We start from the raw sequence: 22,619 nt of genomic DNA, 5'->3' as shown, positions 1-22,619 counted from the left end.
ACCAAAATTAAATTTCCAGAACACACAGACACTCAAATAATAAACTACCTGAAAAGGACAGACAGCAAGGATGCAAGTGAATGCTGGAAGTGTATGGTTAATGCACTAACAATTGTTGGGTCTGAGTGTTTTAAACCTATAAAGTAAAAGACCATATTTCCAGTTCCCCTGCATTTTGAGTGTAAATTTGTACAATTTAATTTGTAACAAGAATACCAAAGGAGAAGAAGATAAAATGTACTAATTAGCATGCATGCATTGGGCATGTAGACAACAAAAGAAAAAGCTCAAAAATAAAAGCTCCACTTGTATCTGCTTCAACTATGGTAAACAATATTTTCTCCCTAAACTATTGAAAATAATTCTTTAAAACTTCTAAACTATTGAAAATAATTCTTTAAAACTTTTAGTGATGATAAACTAATTTTTTGAAGTTTAGGAATAAAAAACAAAAAATTAACCAAAAATGTATTACGAGTTTAAGAATATAGTTTCCGATGTGACCAGTTGTAAGTACATTATTATTATTATTATTATTATTATTTAATAGGAATTGTAAGTACATTATAATTTAATGTAGTCTATTTTAAGTGAAATTCTATTACCAAATATTTTAAAAAAATAAAGTACTGTTGTAATTAAAACTCAATCATCAAAAATTGTAAGAAAATTCTAAAACGAGTTTCATATATTCTTTATATTAAATTATTTTATGGTCTATTATAATTGTAGGTTATTTTTAATAAAAAATTTGGGGTGCAGGTTCTTAGATGTAAAGGGTGAGGATTTATTTATTTATTTATTTATTTATTATATATTTATATGGCTCCTAAGCTCATTTTACTAGTCAATACAAATTTAATTTTGGTTTGACCAACATTTGAGAAAGAGAAGAGTATGATTATCTGATGAAGAGTGATGCTCCAACAACCGCTATTAGATTTTGCAAATTGATGTGTTATTCTTAATAGACTTGTGATTTGACTTCTAAATCCCACTTATACCAAAAACTAATTGGTTTTTCAAATTTAATGAACAAGGGTCATGGAAACTTCTCCTAAGAAAGTTATTAATGTTATAACTTTTAATTATTTTTTATTTACTTTTAGGTAAGATTATATATATACTACTATTTAAGGAACTTCTCCTATTTGGAATCCTCATTTTTTTTTTTTTTTTTTATGGTCAAAAAGAATCCTCATTTTTTTTGTTCAAAAATACCCCTACACCCTTTAAGTAGAGACAAAACTAAAGAACAATTTAGTAAAAATACAACTTTAACTCCCACTAAAAAATTGTCTAAAAAATAGGACCACTCTCCTGTTGATTTTCAAATTGCTTTATCCACTTTATAAATTCTAAATGCTTAATATTAATGAGTAAACGTGTAAACCTTAAATTAGAATAAATGAAAAATATGACCAAACCCTATGTAATATATATATACATACACATATATGTTTATACTTATTTGTGAGTTTTTTTTTTAAAAATGTTTTCAATATTATAAAATTTTAAATTTAAGAGATTCATCTCCTTTTTCTTTCTTTTTTACAATTAATTACTAAATTTGGTTTGAGTCACAAATTTTAATTATCTTTATTTAAGAGAGAGAAAAAAAATTTAAATAGTCATTGGGTGAATGTGGATAAGGGATTAATAATGAGCGAGTGGAGATAAAAAGCAAGACAAAGATGAAAATAATGTGCTAAAGGGCACTTAGGCCGGTCCTTATGAAATAATTCCTCCCTTTGATGCCAACCTGTCATGCTGACACACATCATGGGTTACCTTGTTTTCTCTTTATTCTCCTAGGCTTTTAGAGTAAATAATTGGAGAAAATTTGTAACATCCAAATTTTTCTTCCTCATGAGCAAGTCTAGTACCATAATTATTTCACAATTCCATCATTCACAATTCATCATGTGGGTAAGTTGTAGCAAAAGTTGTGGAAATTATTGTGGTAGTAGACTTATGCTTTTTTCACTAACAAGAGTGTAATAAGGGTTTCAAAAAGTTTAATACCCAAATAATTTCTACAACTTTTATCACAATTGGCTCATGCAACAAAAATTGTGCAAATTGTTGTATCGCCAAACTTATTATAATGGTTTTTCTTAAACTTCAAATGTCTTTTATCAATTCCCACCATACAAGACAAAAAATGAAAAAAGTATAGTATAATGATGGTATAGTATAATGGTGGTACCAAAAAGTATAGTGTATTATAATAGTGGTACCAAAAAGTATAGTGTAGTAGAATGGTGGTACCAAAAATTTGTTGCAATAACTTAAATTGAAAAATCATTGCAATAACTTGATACCAATTCTTTTTACAATATATTACAATGAAAATTTCAAAGTGATCGATTATTGCAATGAAGCAATCATTGCAATAACTAAATATCAATTATTTTACAATCTATTACAATGACAAATATGAAATTGCAATGAAAATATTATTACAATAATCCAATATTGATTATTTTACAAACTATTGCAATGTCAACCATAAAACAACTATCTATTACAACAAAGATATCGTTGCAACAACTTGACCTAAATTATTTTGATAAATTATTTGCAATCTATTGCAATAAAATTTGTGAAGGCTAGTACTAAGTTATTGTGATTAAAAATGCATGATATTGTGCATGACTTTGTACAATCAATCACAAAAAAGGAAAGCATCGCGAAAGATAGTGACAATTGGATGGAATCTGATTATACAAATGCTTGGCATCTGTATTTAGACAGTCAAATATAAGCTCCATTTAATGTGTTCATTGATAGTGCTAAAAGTCTATGCACTTTCTCTTAAATGGGTTGTAGCACTGATTTATTTCAAAATTTTAAACAATTACGAGCATTAACTTTGAAGAATTCAGTGGAACTTTTAGATACAATGGATAATTTAATACATTTAAAGTATCTCAATGTAGTTGACTGCTATGGTAAATTGCTAGTAATATGTGCAATTTATAAATTTATAATTTTTGAAGATTACTTGGCTTAATATTTTTGAGTACATAGAATTACCGTAGGGGATGGGCAAACGAATTAACTTAAGATATCTTATTCTCTTTGGAGGTTGTTTAATTTTTCCAATGGGATTTGGAAGATTGGTATCTCTTAGAACATTAGAAATTTTCAACATAAATGATAAGGATACTAGAGGATGTAACCTTGGAGAATTGAAAATTTTGAACAACTTGATGTAAGTGAAGCCAAGAATGCACAACTCAAGAAAATGACACACCTCCATGATTTGTATCTCTTTTTTGAGAAAGTGAATGAAAAAATGAGAAGTGATGTATTAGTTCTAAACGCCTTAGAGCCACCTCTAGACTTGGAAGGTTTACGCATTGGAGAGTAACAGGGCCTCACACTGTCTCCTTGGTTGATTTCCTTGACCAAATTGAAAAATCTCTCTCTTAAATATAAAACTACATTACAAAAATTTGTTGCAATAACTTAAATCAAAGAAATTGTTGCAATAATTTGATACCAATTATTTTTATAATCTATTACAATTAAAATTAAAATTTCAAAGTAATAGGTTATTGCAATAATAAAATATTTATTATTTTACAATCTATTGCAATGACAAACATGAAACTATAACAAAAATATTATTGCAATAATTCGATATCAATTATTTTACAATCTATTGCAATAACAAACACGAAACAATTATTAATTACAACAAAAATATTATTGAATAACTTGACCCAAATTATTTTGGTAAACTATTTGCAATCTATTGTAATAAAATTCGTAAAGTAATAACCTATTGTTACAAGATATTTGAAGTAGTAAATTATTTGTTGCAACAACAAATATGTAATAGCAATGTTGTCATTAAAATATCTAAATTTTACTTAAACGATTTTTTTGTTGCACAAATTTATTACTTCAAATTTTATTGCAATAACTCGTATCAACTATTGCAATAACTTTGATGTTATTGCAACAATTTTTTTCCATTATAATAAATATTTTTCTTTTCTTTTAGTATATATAGGTTCAATTAATTGATGTTGTCAGTTTGTTACTTCATGTTGTTTAAGTCAAGTTGGTAAACTTGTTCTGTGTCACGACATTTAAAAGAAATGAATGGAAAATTAGATAAAATTACTAGAGAGAGAGAGAGAGATGTATAGGTTTTAGTTGAATTGATTTATTGAATCCTTTTTTATGTTTATTTCCTTAAAATAATAATAGGGGAAATTATACTTTATCATCCTAAACTATGCATCAGATTACACTTTACACCCTAAACTATTTGAATGCACATATTGCACCCTAAACTATCACATTTATCATACTTTACACTCCAGTGTTATTTTTGCTTTTATATTTAACGGAATCTTACTGCACATGACAAGCACATGTTTCATTCTTAGGTGAAACAAACTTAGAAGATCGAAACACCCTTTTTTAAAATCAATTAAAAAAAAACCAAATTTTTTCCACATCTCTCTTGCGTGCGTGCCTCCCCAAATTTAAATTCTTATAAACCCTAAAGACACATGACCATGTCTTTGCTTCTAGACCCCAAACTGATGCTGGTAAATGTACCGCTTATAATTATCTCAATACTACCTGGGCACCTTATGGACCCTATTGGCATCAAGGGCGTAAGATTTTCGGCCCAATTTGCAGCCCAGTTTAGAAATGGTATAATTGTGATAAATTTTGAAATAAAAAATAAAAAGGTGCTCTTGTAATTTTTTTTTTTAAATTTATTTGATATTTTGATTGGCAGTTTTTATTTCCTCTGCTGCTGCTGCATCATAGAGAGCTGCTGCGGACCAGTGTTTGGTGGGCCTCCTCCCTTCAAAGCAGCCCATTTCTAACACATGTTTTGTATATTCATAATTGATCATGCATTATCATTTATCCAGACTCAATTTAAAAAATAATTGTGTTTATTTGTCTAGTTTCAGTTTATAATATTGATTTTGTATATTTATTTTATGGATTTTGTATATTTATTTAGTACAATAAGTAACATAATTTATATTGGTTGTGTATAATGTTGATTTTCGCGTAGTGTATTGATTCCACATATTTATCGTACAAAAATTGAGAGTTTTCAAAAAATTCCCAGATACCTATACCAAAAAATCTCAATCACCAACTCAATACAAAATCCAACAAAATTACGAACGAAACCTTTTATTATGCCTTCAGTAATGAAATATTTTACCCAATTAGTGATTTGTCAGTTTAAAAGAAAATTACTTTCTTTTATATCATTGCTGTTATATAATGTGATTTAGGCCACGACTTGTGGTACAACTGAGAATCCGAAAACCATTAACAAAGAAATCAAAAGTACTTACAATGAGATAAAAGAGATGGTTCAAGTAAACAGTCTCAAGTTTAACTATTAATAATTACAGATGCAGATGGTTTGTAAAAAAAAAAAAAAAAAAGGACCTACATTTGAAAATTGGGAAAAAAAATGGCATAAATGATAAAATCAGACTATGAAAGTAACAAATTTGGGAAATTATTTTCTCAAACCTTACTTTTCATTCAAAATTATATAAAGACAAGTCAAAAGAATTTTTTTTTTTTTTTTTTTTTTTTTAAAGTTTCAGTTTTGGGTTCCCTCTATTGAAAATGGATCATGGCTCTTACAAATTTTTAGACCATGGACAAAACCCTTATCACCACTATATAATACAACACCCTAAAAGATGATACATCAATTTGATAATTGTAACAGTATATCCCACCCCGGGCAAATTAGATCTCCTTTCTATTCTTCTTCATCTTCTTCTTCATCATCTTCTTCCGGTGCCTCTCTCAACCACTGCAACCGAAAAACACATATGAACATGCAAATATTTTGACAACATCAGGTGATATTTGAGAGAAGCATGGCCAATAGGAAGGGTAGAAATCATCTATCTTAATTTTTATTCCTTAAAAGTCAAGCAATCCAGAATAAAGATATTGGCCACATTGCAGGAACAAGTTATTGAAAAAAGAAAATTCTTTCTCTTATTTTTAAGAAAAGAAAATTTATGAGTAATGATTCTTACTTGAATAAATTTTTCTGACTGCTTAACAAAAACTTTATCTGCTTCTTCAGCATTTTTTTTCTCATCATCCCACTTTAGAATAGCATCTTCTTGTATGAGATCTTTGTCATACAGATGAAACAGAATCTGCAAAAGAAAAATGCAATGATTAGCATCGGCAGAATAAAACAAAATCAAACTGAGTCTACTTAACAATAAAACTTGATGGAAAAAATGAAGAATCCACCACAAAATAATAACAGTCTCCATCATTTTCCAATTACATGGCACCTATTTTAGCCAAGAAATCCAGTTCCATTTTGCCTACCAATTTACAGGGTTTATAAAAACAACTACAAGGCTAGAAAGCTAGGTTGCACCAACACGTGTCGGACACCGGAACGGGGACGATGTGCCAGATTCTGGTGTCCGGCGATGTCCCTTTTTTTTTTTTTTTTTTCATTTCTCCGACACAACTCCAACACGGCACCGAGCGTGTTCCAACGCATCCAACACGCCAGCAGTTAAAAAAAAAAAGAAAAAAAAATCACAGATTTTGACAGGTGGACTTACCAATACCGTTGATTCTGTGATAACCCTAAAACAATAAAGCATGTTTAGAGTCTGAAAATTGAAAGTTGAAACCACACATCTCAACTCTCAAGTTCTTCTCAACAGTCAACCCACCCTCCCTCTGTTGCTACCGTTGCCCTCTGTCCCTCGCCGGAGTTAGATCAGGCTGATCGACAAGCTCCGACGTCGACGCCGTGCGCTCTGTCCCTTTCGATCTCTACGGCGCGGACAACAGGTCCGATTCTCTGCTCTGTTCTCTCTCTGTTTTTTTTTTTTTTCTTTCTTTCTTTCAAATGTTAATTTTGGTGAATGGGCGAGTGTACTGTTATTCACTTATTTATAACGCGTTTTTTTTTTTTTTTTTTTTTTTTTTTTTTAACTGCTGTTGTGGCCTATGGGTGTCCTTTGTCGTGCCCTCTGTCCTTTTTTTTTTTTTAATTAGTTATAACTTATAATGACTATATTTTGCCAGTGGGACATTGGTGGAGATAATTGGGATGAACCATTTGGAGGACCTGGGTTGCTTGAGATTGCTTATCTCACACTAGATGAGCCAGAGATGGAGACAAGTATTGTTGAGAATAATGACTATGTTGATGACGATGATGTTGTTGTTCTGTGATAATCTTGAAAGTTTAAAACTTGTTATCCTTTTATGGTTTGTACTCTAAACATTTTATGTGTATCATTGTACTACTTTGGGTGTTAGTTTACTTATTTGTAGTTCTTACATAATTTGAATTCTAGACATAAATGTATTTTATGTCTAAAAATATTAAAAAATGTGCCTAAATATAAAATTTAATTAATTATTTAACCGCCGTGTCCCTGCCATGTCGTGTCCTTATTTTTCAAAAATCGTCGTATCCCTGTGTCCGTGTCCGTGTCCGTGCAACATAGCTAGAAAGCCAACAGCCCTTTTGAGTAGATAGGAAAATTTTCCAATGACCTGTATTCTGTCTTAAGTCCAATTCACAACATTTCTACTACCAGCATCCGCCATTACAGAAACCCTACCTCATTGCATCAGCGATCTCCACCTTATTCAGGGTATCTTAATGAAATGATTGGATAATGGAAATAATTGTTCTTCATGGTGTGGTGTGTACCAAGTCAATCGAGGTTTCCAAACTAAACACTGAAGTTTAAGACTGTTGCAAATTAAACCTTATAGTTTCGCTAGATTCAAATTGAAACCTAAACTTTTAAAATCATATCAATTTAAACCCTGGATTTCAGTTTAATGGGTTAGATTGGAGGGTTTAAATTGATACAATTTTAAGAGTCCAGGGATCAATCTGAAACTAACAAGACTAAAGTGTTTATTTGATAACAATCTTTGGGTTTAATTTGTGACTTTTGAAGCAATAGGGTTTAATTTGAAACCAACCCTAAAGTATAAGGTTTAAAATGTAATTTACCCAACAATTTAAATCAACCTTCAAGGAACCAATCAGAGGAGGGCTCCCAAAGTAGATCACATAAACTATATTACTATGATAGCATCATTGCTGATGGAAGAGCCTGCAACAATGTGTGTGCGTGTTTGATGGAACAAAAATATCATAATAAGGGACCACAAGCATCATAGAAAACTACATACTGAAGAGAAGTGCACCCTCTCATTCTTGTCTGTTTAGCACGTTAATAGTACCCATCTACCTTACGACCATAAAATGTAAGAAAATTATACCTTTGAAAACAATGGAGAGAATTCCTTGGCAGATTCCAAACAAATTTCTTCAAATTTTTGTATTACTTCGATCTGTGAAGTATTCAAGAAAAAATTAGTACAAAATTGACTATGAAATAATGAGCATTAGATTGGTAACCATTAATACAATATCTAATAACATTATAGCCAAGTTAATCATGCCTTGTGTAAATATATCTAAAATTATAATGCAAAGACCCATATGACTCTGATTAAGATCAGCATTCAATTTCCATCAGTGAAAATTACTGTATTGAAATAACCGAGAAATGTAGTAGTGTAATTGGCACACGGGTTAGAAGTAGAGATTATCTCTCTCTCTCTCTCTCTCTCTCTCTCTCTCTCTCTCCATATATATATATATATATATATGCAGAGTCTGAAAATAATTGAGAGAAAATCTCTCTCTTTTTTTCTTTTTTTTTTGGAGGGGGTTGGGGGGATCCCTTTCATTTGCCTCCCAAATTAACATAGGACGAGTATAGTTTTAAATCAACTAATTAAATCTAAAAACAATCATCTTCCAAAGAGGTTAAAACGAAGGACTTGTTATAAAATGCCAGTTCAGAAGTGCAACTTCAGAAAAAATTAAAGTCAAAGAGATGGCTACAATAAGGGACTATCAAATACAAACCTGCTCATCAATGTCAGTCAGGTAAGACTTCAGAAGTTTTTTCCATTTTGTAATTACGTCCATTGTGCTATTACATAATTCACCTAAAAAGTGGAATAAAAACAAAATTTTTTCATTGCATAGATCAAAAGGCAAAGAAAACTTGTCATATATAAAAGACATCTGTTATGGAGAAAGATATGAACAGCATAAGAAAGAACTAAATGTACAAATGCAATATGCTATCATTAAAACCAAGCTGAAACCATAAAAAATTCATTTAAGTGTATGTGTGCCACCCCTCTCAGAGTTTAGCCCATTGGACAACAGAAACCCCAAACCCCTTGCAAGACAAGGCAGGTGAATGAAAATATTAATCCACAAAAATTTACTAGGTCAAGGAGAATCATAAAGAGCCATGAGACCTTATAAGCATTGGCATTATGACAACAAAAGAGGGTGGAAGAGTGCATGGCATATAAAAAAAGGGTAATGATTTGCAAGTAATATAAAAAGGGGCATAATTTTTAACAAAAAAAAAAAAAATATATATATATATATATATTCCAAAAGCATACATGAAGATAATTATTAAGTAATGGTTTGTAAAAAAAAAAAATTAATTTAAAAAAAAAAATTACATACATATAATAAATCAAATGAGCCTTGAAAATACAAGGATATATAATAGATTAAATAAAATATCTTAAAGATATGTGGTTGCTGGAATTTTCTGGCAATGGCTAATTATAAGGGAAGAAGGTATTGACAAACCTGATGAACTACCAAAGAGACTTACTCCCAGGGAAATAAATTCTCCTTAGATGTTGTGGGGGCCATTAGTTAAGTCTAAGGCCTCCAAAGAGGATTTTCCCCCCAAAACAATTAAGCTATACTCCAACAATTAGCATTTTTCTCAGGCCATATAACATGAAAGAGTGTTTTTGAAGGTAAAACTCAAAAGTGGGCAAAAACTAACAGTTGGTCATATCAATCATAATTTACAACACTGCTTCATCTACTTTAGACATATTCATCAAAGTGCAGAAAGCGATTATGACTTAAAAGCATAAAGAGCTTTATTTGAAATGATCAGAAATAAGAACCTCTACCTGAATGGATGTACTTACCAGGAAACATAGAAAAACTTCTGATCAAGGAAAAAAAACGAAAGAAATAATGAAAACATTAAAAAACTTACTAGGTGAACTATGTGGAGTTTCTAATGCCAACTTCATCAAAGAATAAAATATAGCTCCAGCACAGTCTGTGAATAATTTATTGTATGACAACCTGCCAAGTAAATGGGAAAGAAAGTAATATGATAAGCAAACAACCCTCACAGAATACAAAACCATTCTGAACTCAAATCAACTAAACCTTAATCCCAACTGAATATATACATAAATATATATACACACACACACGATAAACTACCACTTGTCCCAGAAACTTAAGCTGGTATGAAATGATGAATGCTAATGTTTATAACCATTATTCCAACACTATTATATAAGCATAATTCAATGAATACATCCAAACATAGCCTATAAAATTATAGAAGAAACAAAAATCCAGAAGAATAACATGGAGGTTCACATTTGTAATGGTGACACAAGAAAGATTCCAAAAGCTGTCTGTGTATGATGACTTATTTCTTCGGCTAGGTTTTGCAAAGTAAGATTCTTTGGGATTGTGATAGTGAAAGAATAGATTTGATGCTTGTGATTTGAATCGTTTGATTAAACTTTTGGACAACACCAAGTTCACAATAAATTAACTATAGTTTTTTTTTAAGTACAATATGACAAGAGATGTAATACTTAAAGGCTTTAGTGGTGGGTAATAAACGTTTAAAAACAAGACTCACCGTTGCTGAAGCTATACAGGGCTCAATATTTATCTAAGATTGCAATACTCATCCTGCTACATCAAATCAATGCCATATGAAAAAGTAATTTATTTTGAAGCTCTAAAAGCCTTAACATCCCACCTTCATCTGAATCATTATTACATAAAAGTATGTGTTTAATGAAAACCCCAACTAAAGTTTTACATTATGCCCTAAGCATTATCTAGTTAGAAAAAGGCACTATAACCCAGGAAAGAGGGCAGGAAAGGAGTGACATGAAGCTGAGTTAGGAAAGTATAATGTAACTCTGTCAAAAGGCAAATTAATAGGGCTAATACCATGCCTAGGCTTAACAAACTAGGAGGTAGAGACATAAGTAGGTGATTATGAATCTCATCATAAATTCAGCTTGTTTCAATGTAATAGTTCAATGGAAAATATTTTCAAGAAATGTCTTTATTGTTTTGTTGAGAACATGAAAACTAATTTCAAGTTCCTGATTGCACAAAAAGCCTCAACACTAAAACCAATAAAAACTTAAAATTTAATGGGAGGGAAGTAGTGGTGGTGGTGTTTCAGGGAAGTCTGGGAGAAAAGTTTTTTGATAACCTGGGAGAAAAGTTGAATGTTGGTACTGTTGACCTAAATGTAGTGAAGGAAGAGGGAGAGGGAGAATGACAATTATTAGAAGCTCAACTACGCAAGCTACATAGTGAATTGAAACTGCTTAAAAAGAAATGACCAATAAAAATAGCATACCGCAATGAGTTCACTTCTAAGATTACATTATCTTCTTTAATGTTTTCATGCACAGCCCGTAGAAAAGTTGCTTCAACCTGCAAATGAAAATGGATGAATAAACGTTCATTCTGTACAAAAGTTTATCCAATACCATCACTTTTGTGGTTGTCATTCTCACCTCTTTCTCAAAGTAGATGGAAACATCTCTTGGATCTTCATTATCATCTGAATAATTAGAGTCAGGTTTTAATTCTCCGGAAGGAGGGAGAACACTGCCATCTTGAGTTAACAACTCCAGATCATCATCGGTAGTTTGCATTGCCTCGGCAAGTTTATCTGCAGGAATCGGTGCAATTGAATGCCTCCATTCTTCTTCATGACTTCCTTCACATATTGACCAAATATATCCAACCCCACCTGTACCAAGCTGATCAATAACAGTAATTGGTATAAGACTCGTTGGCATATTCAATCACAAAATAGTGTTAACTTAAGAATTATTCGTGTACTAAATAATGAAAAATGAAAATCTATCACCTAAGTGACAGAATAAACCAAGACATATTAAACACTATCAGGCTAAATCTTGATCCTGGGGAAATACAAAAGAGAAATTTAAAGCTAACCTCATATGTAGGCCCACACTCTTCATCTAATAATTCGGATGTAAGCTGACCATTTGACTTATCCACAGTATCTGCCATTGCTGCATATAAAATTGCTTATAATAACACAAAATAACAATTCAAAAATCATATATACATCTTACCATTATACAGAAGAATTGCAAGGGAACTAACAATACAGCCGAAAAACTACTTGTACCAAAATGCCAAGAGCCTTGTAGCTCAACTGGCACCTTCTATTGTTTCTAACACAAATGTCCAGGTATTAAATCCCTCCACCCCCCCAATTGTAACTATAAAATTAAAAATTAAAAAGAAAATACTAGTACCAAAACTCTTTGGCACTATCTACCATAACAAAAGATGTTTATAATTCTATTGGCAATTTATTAGCAGCCAAATACATATAGCATTGATACCTTTCATGCTTTGTAAAACACAACAAAAATCATTTTTACACACATAAAATACGCAGAAAAACTATGATAGGGCAGCACCCTATTAAGTTGGATGGTATTCATTGTTCAGATATTTGACATATCCAAATCATTCAAATATAATCTACAAACTATGAAGGTGGTGGAATTCCAAAATTTGCCAAAAGTTTAAAACTAGTAAAGAATGATATATTTACATATTTGAAGAGTTACTACACATTTGAGCCCAAAAAAAAAAATAGCATTTATTTTTCTACAAAAAAAGCATTTAATTCATATTTTCCATCTCCATTATCTCTTGTATAAAATGTCCTTATATATAAGAGAACCCCCACCTAAAAAGAAATTGATATTTCCACAAAAAATGCTTTATGAGCCAACAATTCCCCATCACTTCAATACTTTTTTTTTCCCGGTAGGTGGAGGTTTTTTTGGAGATTCAACCCTGAATGTTCCCCATAACTGAGGTGGATGTGCCAGTTGGCCCAAAGCTCATTGACCTAAAAGGCGTATATTACTCAAGAATTATTATCAATAAACTTAAGATTTCTGCCCATATCATAATAATTAGATTAATGCTATGCTTTGCAATAACAATTATCTAACTGTAGACAAACTAAACAAGACAGAAAAGTAGGGTAAGGGATGCAGTGCAGGAGAAGTTACATGAATTTTCTACAATCCCACTGCTATTGTCAGCATACTCCAGCTCCTCGTCACTATCTTGCTTAGTCGGCTGTTGAAATAACGATACCTTAGAGTACGAAGGAACAACAAATTGTTGTCCTATTATAACCTGGAAAATATGAATTGTCAAAACACCACACAAACTAAATATAGCCAATAAAACACGTAAGGACCATAACTATCAATAATGTAATCATGTATCTTTCAATTATTATTTGGAAATATGAATTTTGGAAAGACACTGAAAAAATATATACCAACGAACTAACAATATTGAGTTCAGTGGCTTGTAGAAAGCAATCCAACAGTTTGAAGAACTGGGAAAGTATCAAATTCGGCAGTTCAAACAAGAGCAATAGCAGGGGAATTGAAACACATACCTTAAAAGACAAAACTACACCAGGCTCCAAAACTGCTCCTGACTTTATAACCACTCCATCACATACTATTGAATGCATTAGCTTACAACCATCTTCAATAATAACATTATCCCATATATAGGAACCTTCTATTGAAACATTTGATCCTATAGTACAACCTTCCCCAACAACTGAATTTGAAATTTTAGTGTTATTCCCAATTCTGGTACCATTTCCAATAACAGTGAAAGAACCGATTTCTGCAGAACGCGATTGCACTATGTCTGGGGGAAAAAACCAAAGTTTCAGTAAATCACATTTAACGGAAAAAATAACTAACACTTATTACCAACTACATTGACCTTTGACCAATTAGATCTTTTGATCATTACCTGATGCTCGATACATCCCTTGTCTTTCAAGTTTAATGGCAGAATTCCCAAAGAACTTAACGTCTGGAACAAATGGGTATGTCCACCTCTGAATTATGTCCTTACTAATACTGCCATAGCTTCGGAAGTTATCAATTCTAGCCGCATAATTTGAGTGGATTTCATGAGTGAATACTTTGTAGCCCATAATCTGATAGAACAGATGGATAACTTAGAAGATGTGTAAAATGAAATTGTCAAAACCAAGAGAAAACATGTGCAATTAGCAGAACTTACTATCAACAACATTGAAGCAATTACAGATCAAGAAAATGTCATTCATTGTAAATGAAACGTAGAGACCATTTTCAATTAGCCAAAAAGGAGAAGGGTATCTTAATTACATCACTACTTACTGCTAAGAAGATAAAAAATAAAAATAAAAACTGAGATGCAAACACGGTATGGAATACTCATAATTTATGGTTCTGCTAATGGTTCTGCTAATTAAAACATGTTTCATAGTTGTGAATGCATAAAAGAATGTAGGTCTTTTTCCATGGAGTGCACAAACATGTGTGTACAAAACAACCATTTTATTAACCACCATCTTATCCTACGTATCTAGAAAAGTTTGAGGATAAATGTAGAGACATGAAATATTATTTCTATACACTTTTTCTAATAAAATAAAGTTCCATTTACACTTTGAAGAATAACAAAGGGAGACATCAGTTGCAGGGGAAAGTGTCTTTGTGTGCTGTCCATTTATGTGTCTTTGCAGCATAGATACGTAAATGTGTAAAAAAGAGAGAGCTTTTAAACATACCAGCAGAATATTTACACCTAAAAGCAATTAAATTTAGCTTAAAGAAAGGATATGTATAATGAGCAACACACATCATCAACAAGCAATCCCTTGACAAAATGGCGCCGAAGATGTTGGTAGTCAAAATTGTCTGTAAAAAGGCTGAGGACTTCCGGTGAGCAGATGTCAATATAGCAATCCTACAGAGAAGACATTCATAATTTAGTAAAAAAATTTCAGCATAAATTAAAATCACGGAACTTCTTAGGGAAGAGACATATAAATGGGAATAAAATTAATAGTCATTCAAGATAGATTATCGATGCATGCAATGAGAACAGACTGAAGCAAGCCATAGCATTGAGTGCAAGTGCAGATTTAGTAAGTCACAGTCATCTATTGCCTTTTTATGCTTGGCAGGCACATTCACAGACACACACACACACAGAGAGCACTAAGATCAACTCGCCATTCCTGAACAACAATGCCCAGGGAATTTAACTGGGAATAAATTAGCCAGAATGGGTCCTTCAACATACAAGAAGCCACCTATGAGCATTCACTGCCCAGAGATTTCACAAAATCCAGAACTGAGACAATGCCAATATATGAATACCATCACAATAAAAGGACCCAAAAAATCTTTACATTCCTTCTTAGAAAGTTGTAACAGGCAAGCAATATAATATCACATAATATTGGCTACCAAAATGAATAAAACCTCAAGCAATTTTTTTACTATCAAATTGAGTATATCCACTCGAGCATTAAATTCCCTTCAATATTCTACAATAACTTGTGGTCATTATCATGAATAAAAGAAGAGGCTAATTAGAATTGTTTAAAGACCAAAAGATAAATTTATGACTTATAGGTAAATAGGTATTCTGAAAATATAATTGTTTCTGTAGGGTATTCTATTCTGAAAATAAAGCTGAAAATTTTGAGAGGAGGATTCAAGGAATTAACCTGCTTGTCATTGTGCAAAGAAATTGAAGGATTATCAGTGAGCAGCAACTTATCAAGACATATTGCCCCTTTTGAATGGTCTGCCTTGTCCTCATAATATAAAAGCTGCTTAGTATTAGGATCTATTGCCATAAACAGCTCATCAGTACCAAGTCGAGATTGTTGAATGATTGAAGAAGACTTTGACCGTTTAATAATCATGGTCATTATAGCATTACTATCTTTCTTCTTTCTCTCCTTATGTTCTTTAAGGACCTGTGTAAGTGACATATTGCTCACAGTGTCTCCACTAATGAGGACAAAATCTCCATGTATCTTCAAAAGCCAGAGAAGATGACAAAATTGTTACTCAGTGAAACAGCATGTTCTAAATGCAAGCACAGTGGAACTACATTTGTTAAAAAAATGAATAATTGAAACTAACTGGAAAGAAGGGACTAAATATTTTCATTGATAAAATTGCAAAAGGGTAGATTTTAAAGGCTGGAAATTGAGAGGACATACCACATTACGCTCATATATTAAGCGCAAAGCATCACCAGCACTGATAGAATTGTGCGACTCTATTGTTGCAACAGAAAAGTTCGGATGTGAAAACCACTCGGAACTCTCCAAATAATTAATCACTTGCTTGGAGTGAGCACAGCAAAAAACTATAACCTCTTCAACGCCAGCAGATTCAAGCCATGCTAGGGTGTAATTTATCATCGGGATATTAACTAACGGTAATAGTACCTTCAAAAAAGAATAACATAAGACAAGAATGGAATCAAAAGAACAATTATATAAATAAGGGGTCCAAGTGTCCAACATGAGAAAAGAAAAGAACAATAAAATCTCATTGCAATGGTTTAATCCACACAAATGATCACAAGTTTCTATCAATAAAAGCCCATGTAACTGCCTAAATGGAGAGACCAAGTAAGCTGGAGGGGGAAAAAAGTGATAATAAAGATTGAAACATCTAAATGCTAGCAACAAGCAAAAGCATTCATAAAAATTATCCGAAATTTAATCAATGTAATGATGTTTTTGTTTTATATTCAACTAGCCTAGTCCCTAACATTTAGCAATCCTTAAATGAATAACCCTTGTTTACTCGTTCACATATGCTCGATCAAATTCATCAATGTAACTTTTCTTAGGTGCAAAATTTTGAGGGAAGACCAATACATATATTCTTGTGATAACTAAGAAACCTTTCTAAAGAAGAGCCCTTTGGACTCGTTTCCATCAAGTAAAACCTACGGACAACCGGCCCCACCCACCAGAACCAGCTGCCCAGTTATTTCCTAGGGCATCCGCCCCTAACACAACCTCTCAACCTCCATGTTGCTATTACAAGAGAAGTAGCTCGGGGAAGAGAAATATTTGAACATTATATATAAGTCTCGTACTTTTTTAACTCATCTAAGATTAACCCACATACAATTAAGCTTAGTAAACCATATTAGACTCTCATTCAAGCCTCAAAAGTAGCAAAAATATCAAAACTTATTAAAAAAACTACAACCCCTATTGAGCAACCAAACAAAAAGAAGTGAAATTTTATCAAACTAATACTCCATACCATCCTAACACAATTCTTGACCCAATTGAGAGGACTACAGCTTTCAAACAATGTACATTAATTTCACAATTCAACACAGAATTATAGATACATACAGATACATATAAATACATACAAACATACATAAATACATACATAGATACATACATACATACACAGATAGAGAGAGAGAGAGAGAGAGAGAGAGAGAGAGAGAAAGAGAGACTACTTTGGGGCGGTCGAGAGTGATGGGTCGGAACTTGGTGGTGAAGCTATCAGCCAATAGGATGGCTTGCAAGGGGACACGTGCCAGTTCCTCAGGGTCCTCTGAAAACCTAGTTGCACCCTTTTTCTGTGCACCCATTCTTCCTTCTTTCTTTCTTCTTCTTGTTCTTCTTTCTCTTAGTTCTCACTCACTCACTCGCTCCCTCCTTTACAAGCTCTGAAATTTATTGATTTCACGTCAAACTGTGATCTCAGAATTGGGATTTTGCAAAAGCCCAAAAAACAATTTTTTATTTTCTGAAATCGAATTTAACTGAGAATTTTTTTTTTTTGGGGGGGACAATCAGAAAAGAAAAACCCTAATTATCAAAATTAAAAACCCTTTCTTTTTGTTTGAGAGTTGAGACGTGAAGCAGACTTGAGTTTTTATCGGGGCTTTACTCCTCTGCGGTCGGTTTTCATTAGCCGATAAGACCACTCCTCCTTTTGCATAAAATATTATTTAGGATAGGGTAAGACTTAGGTATAATATTTAGGTGTTGTACTTGTTTCTTAGGTTTTCCTCTTAAAATTCTAACATGTATATTTTTCTTATGAGAAGGAAGTATATTTTTTAATTAAGTAGCCACATGACAGAATTTTAAAAGAGGAACCTAAAGAACAGTACCTAAAATACTGTACCTAAATTTTGTCCTTTAGAATATGTTTAGATACCGTTTATTTGCTAAAAACTAAAAAACTAAAAACATTGTAATAAAATAATTTTTAAATATGTGAATAGTGCCATGGGACCCAGTTTTATTGAAAATTTTGCTGAATTCCATAATTGTAGGTCCCATGAACAGTGCATAAGATCCACTATTTAAATGCCAAACACCATACACAATCCAAACTCATACTTAGAATCTTATCTCTATTTTTTTTTTATATACTAAGTATTTGACACGTACGAGGAGTGAGGATAAAATCTTAAAGAAACTGATTATCTCTGATCTCTAAATAAATAGGATGTAGTTAAAATTTATTTAATATACTTTATTAAATAATTTTGGAGGTAATTATTATTATAGTTTGGGTAAATTGTAAATTATACCCCTAAAGTTTTGGAGTGATTGGATTTTACCCCCTAAACTCTCTTGCCCTTAAGTTTGAAATTTAAACCTAAATACTTGCTAGGTTCCGACACTAGGTTGACCTTTAAGGTCGAAGCTAGGTTCTCTTGCTCAACTCTTGGCATATTTGAAGAGCAAAACAAATCAGACTTGGCAACATTTATGCTCTGACCAGAAATAAAGCAGTACCACTGTAAAATGCATTGAATATTGTCAATAGATTTAGCATCTCTCCTGAAGAACAAGAGGGAATCATCAGCAGACAGCAAGTGGGTGAAGGTGCATCCATTCCTACCAATTCTAATACCTTGGATCTTATTATGTTGCTCAGCTTGAATGAGGGCAAGGGAAAGAACATTTGCACACAAAAGAAAAAGATAGGGTGATAAAGGATCACCTTGCCTGAGGCCCCTCTTGGGCTTAAAAGTTTGAGAGAGACTTCCATTCACAAGAAGGGTAAATTGGACTGTGGTGACACACTGTAAAATCCACTGTATCCAATTTTGGCTAAAATTCATGGAAGTAAGCACAGCCTTTAAAAATTTCCAATCTACTCTATCATAAGCCTTTGTCATATCAATCTTCAAAGCTCCATAAGACTTTTTCCTCCTCTTCCTTTTTGTAAGAAAATCAAAGATTTCATGAGCAAGGAGAGTGTTATCAGAAATATTCCTTCCCTTAATAAAAGCATTCTGAAAGGGAGTAATAAGAGAGTCCATAAAAGGCTTAAGACGATTAACCAAAAGCTTAGAGATAATCTTGTAAATCACATTACACAAACTAATAGGTCTAAAGTGATTCACAATATCAGGACAAGCAACTTTGGGAATGAGAGTGATATAAGTAGAATTAAGAGACTTAAGCAGAGAACCTGAATGGAAGAAAGCAAGGACAGTGTTAAAAACATCAAACTTGACAATACTCCAGTACTCATGATAGAAAAAAGCAGGAATACCATCTGGACCAGGGGCTTTATGAGATCCCAGCTGGAAAACAGTATCCTTAATTTCCTTAGTAGTGACCGGCCGATCAAGAGAAGAGAGTTGATGAGCAGACAATTGAGGTAAGGGTAGAGTTCCTACATCAGCAAGGATCTGGTCATAAGATAAAGGAACATTGTCCTCAAAGGCATTCCTAAAGTGCTGAGCAAGAATGTCCTCAATTTCCCCTAGGTCATCAGTAAAGCTACCATCTCCCCTTTTTAGATGCATGATTCTATTCCGAACTCGCCTTTGCCTTACAACAGTCTGGAAAAACCTAGTATTTCTGTCCCCAAAAAGAATCCAGTCACTCCTAGCTTTCTGAGCCCACATAACCTCCTCCCTTTGCATCAAAACTTCCAACTCTTCCCTTAACTCAGCCTCCCTCTTAACATCCTGAAGGGACGAAATAGAGTTCTGCACCAATTTAAGTTGGTTTTGTTTCATGTGAATCTCATTCTCCACCTTCCCAAACACTTCCTTATTCCAAACTTGGAATTCCTCCCTAACATTGATGAGCTTGTGCCGTAATTGAAAAGCTCTTGAATGAAAAACTAAACGTTAATAAGAATAAAGTCCTTCTAATTAAACCACTTAAAAATTACAAAATTAAACCCAAATCAATTACGAAAAGAAAATAAATAAATATATATAAATAAACATATAACCACTTCAGAATCACCTTCAAGAATAATGGAAGACAGACCAATTTCATAAGCAAAAACCATAACTCTTATAGCTGCCATTGTTAATTTACACATCAGCTACCGAAGGGGGAGAATTATCTTTTTAGACATGGAAGCTAGAAACAGCCCATGGTTATTCCGAATTACAACCCCCTTGCTTGACTCTTCAAACATTGCACCATAAAAAATTTACGAAGGATTGGCCAAAACCGGTTTAGCTGGGCATTCGATTAGACTTGAATAATAGGGACTGCATTGTTACCAGTTCTAATTTGATTTTTTGATATCAAAGAGATCAGACAACCATAGTAAAGACCTCAAGATTTTTTCCATCATCAATATATTCACTTCACCACCTCGACAAACTTGGAAAAATGCTGAGTTTGGCGAAAATTCCACAGATGAAAAAAAATTCATATATTATATATTATATGTTACTCACTCTGTCACTCATTCAATGAATTTCAGATTTATCTATGATTTTAATTCTTAATATGAGTGGAATTTGCCAAAAAATTTAGAATTAATCAATTTACTTTTGCATCCTTATATAATTTTTGGTTTTTTATTTATTAAAGATTAATTGAAATTAAATAATATCCAAGAAAATCTTAAAAAATTATGTGTCAAATGAGGAAAATTCTTTGGTACTCTCTCTTTGCACATTCATGGTAGAACTCATCATGAATGTGAAAGGAGAGAGTATCATTCTTCATGTTTTGAGAATATTTAAAAATTATTCGTGATGAAAGACGTAAAACATTTACTTGAGATCCTTTATAATTCTTAAGGTAACTTTTTTTTTTTTTAGATTATAAAATTCCTTCATGCGTATTTTGTCACATTATTATAATATAAATAAGTATTAAGTGGTGGGTCATCAAATAAGAGATCTAGAGTTCAATTCTTAATTATATCAAAAATCAATTGGTGCATTGGTCTGATAAAAAAAAGTTATCATTATGAGCCGACACCATATACCATAGGTTGAAACTCTTTATACATATATATATATATATATATATATAAAGTATGGAGTCATTAGAATACTCCTTGTAAAAACTAAACATATTGTGAAACCAACATTGATGGTTAACCCATGAATCAACCAACACCACATCCATGGCCAACCTATGAATCAACCAGCCACTGCCAAGTTAAAAATCAGGCTAATCTCATGTTCCATTTTCTCAACTATTTTTTTTTTAGAGATAATTATAATATACTACTAGCCTATAGCTCCAACCCTTTCTTTCTAGTCCACCAAACACTTTGTGCATGGAGATGTGTCAATTCAATTACAAGGCCTTTGGCTTTTCAGCCAATTACAACAATAAGAAAAATCACTTAAATCACTTGTAAACAAATTTTGAAAAAAATAATGTAACATTTATTCAATCACCAATAATGTAACATTTACTCAATCACCGAGCCCTACTAATCATCTCAGAGATTCATCAAAAAATACTAATCATCTCAAAATATATAATAAAACTTATCACCAAGTCAGAAAAATAAAATTGATTAATTCATTAGTTCTTCTTTAACCGTAAATTTCAAGTATAATACAGTTTGCAATAGCACGTTAAAAGCTTTATTATTTATTTATTTATAGAATAAAATTTTAATTAATAGGGTTCACTTTATGGGTAATTATAGAATACTCTCAGAATACCATGAATGCATATTCTACTCTTCTAACATAATTATGGGTTTCACTAATTAAATTCATGGTAGAACTCACAATTTACGTGAGAAAGAAGAGTACACATTTATTATACTCCTGAAATATTTAATAATTTTCCTCACTTTATAATGATTACTCTTATTATCAAACTAAACACCAATCAATTTTTGCAAAATATTTAAAAACTTTGTTTAACTAAGAAAATAATGGTATACTTTTTGCAAAATATTTAGTATTTTCTTTGCCTATTTCTTCAGAAGTTGTATGTCACTGTCACAGACTCACAATTATAAGAATTGCTAAGAATTTAAAATCCAATCCTAATATAAGTCCAAATCTTACCTAAAACCGAAACGCACAGGAGTCCATCAAAAAGAAAAAAAAAAAAAAAACCCATAGGAAATAAAATCTTAAAAGGTAAAAAAAAGTTTCACAAAGTCCTAAACTAAATGAAAAACTAAACGTTAATAAGAATAAAGTCCTTCTATAATTAAACCACTTAAAAATTACAAAATTAAACCCAAATCAATTACGAAAAGAAAATAAATATATATATATATATATATACACACAAATACAATATAATATAATATTA

General features: G+C 32.0%; 1 protein-coding gene across 1 annotated transcript; it reads right to left on the bottom strand.

The window, feature by feature from the left end:
* Positions 1–5,502: 5,502 nt before the first annotated feature.
* LOC126717257 (uncharacterized) lies at positions 5,503–17,980 on the bottom strand. Its single transcript, XM_050418780.1, has 15 exons — positions 17,564–17,980; positions 16,290–16,520; positions 15,786–16,100; positions 14,909–15,016; positions 14,030–14,219; positions 13,659–13,921; positions 13,258–13,387; positions 12,155–12,234; positions 11,707–11,955; positions 11,547–11,623; positions 10,137–10,228; positions 8,957–9,039; positions 8,302–8,373; positions 6,057–6,182; positions 5,503–5,824 (listed from the first exon to the last, which is right to left on the bottom strand). The coding sequence occupies exons 1-15, from the start codon at positions 17,696–17,698 to the stop codon at positions 5,771–5,773; spliced, it is 2,205 nt and encodes a 734-aa protein (XP_050274737.1). The 5' UTR covers positions 17,699–17,980; the 3' UTR covers positions 5,503–5,770.
* Positions 17,981–22,619: the final 4,639 nt, after the last annotated feature.

The sequence above is a fragment of the Quercus robur genome, chromosome 3 (genome assembly GCF_932294415.1).
Source record: "Quercus robur chromosome 3, dhQueRobu3.1, whole genome shotgun sequence".
In the NCBI taxonomy this organism is placed as follows: domain Eukaryota; kingdom Viridiplantae; phylum Streptophyta; class Magnoliopsida; order Fagales; family Fagaceae; genus Quercus; species Quercus robur.
This window is presented reverse-complemented; position numbering and strand designations above follow the sequence as displayed.

Coding starts and splice junctions, on each gene's coding strand:
- LOC126717257 (XM_050418780.1), bottom strand. CDS start 17,698: ATGGGTGCACAGAAAAAGGGTGCAACTAGGTTTTCAGAGGACCCTGAG. Junction 15,017..15,785: donor CTTTGCACAATGACAAGCAG/GTTAATTCCTTG, acceptor TCTTCTCTGTAG/GATTGCTATATTGACATCTG. Junction 6,183..8,301: donor TCTCTCCATTGTTTTCAAAG/GTATAATTTTCT, acceptor TTTCTTTTGCAG/ATTCTGTTTCATCTGTATGA.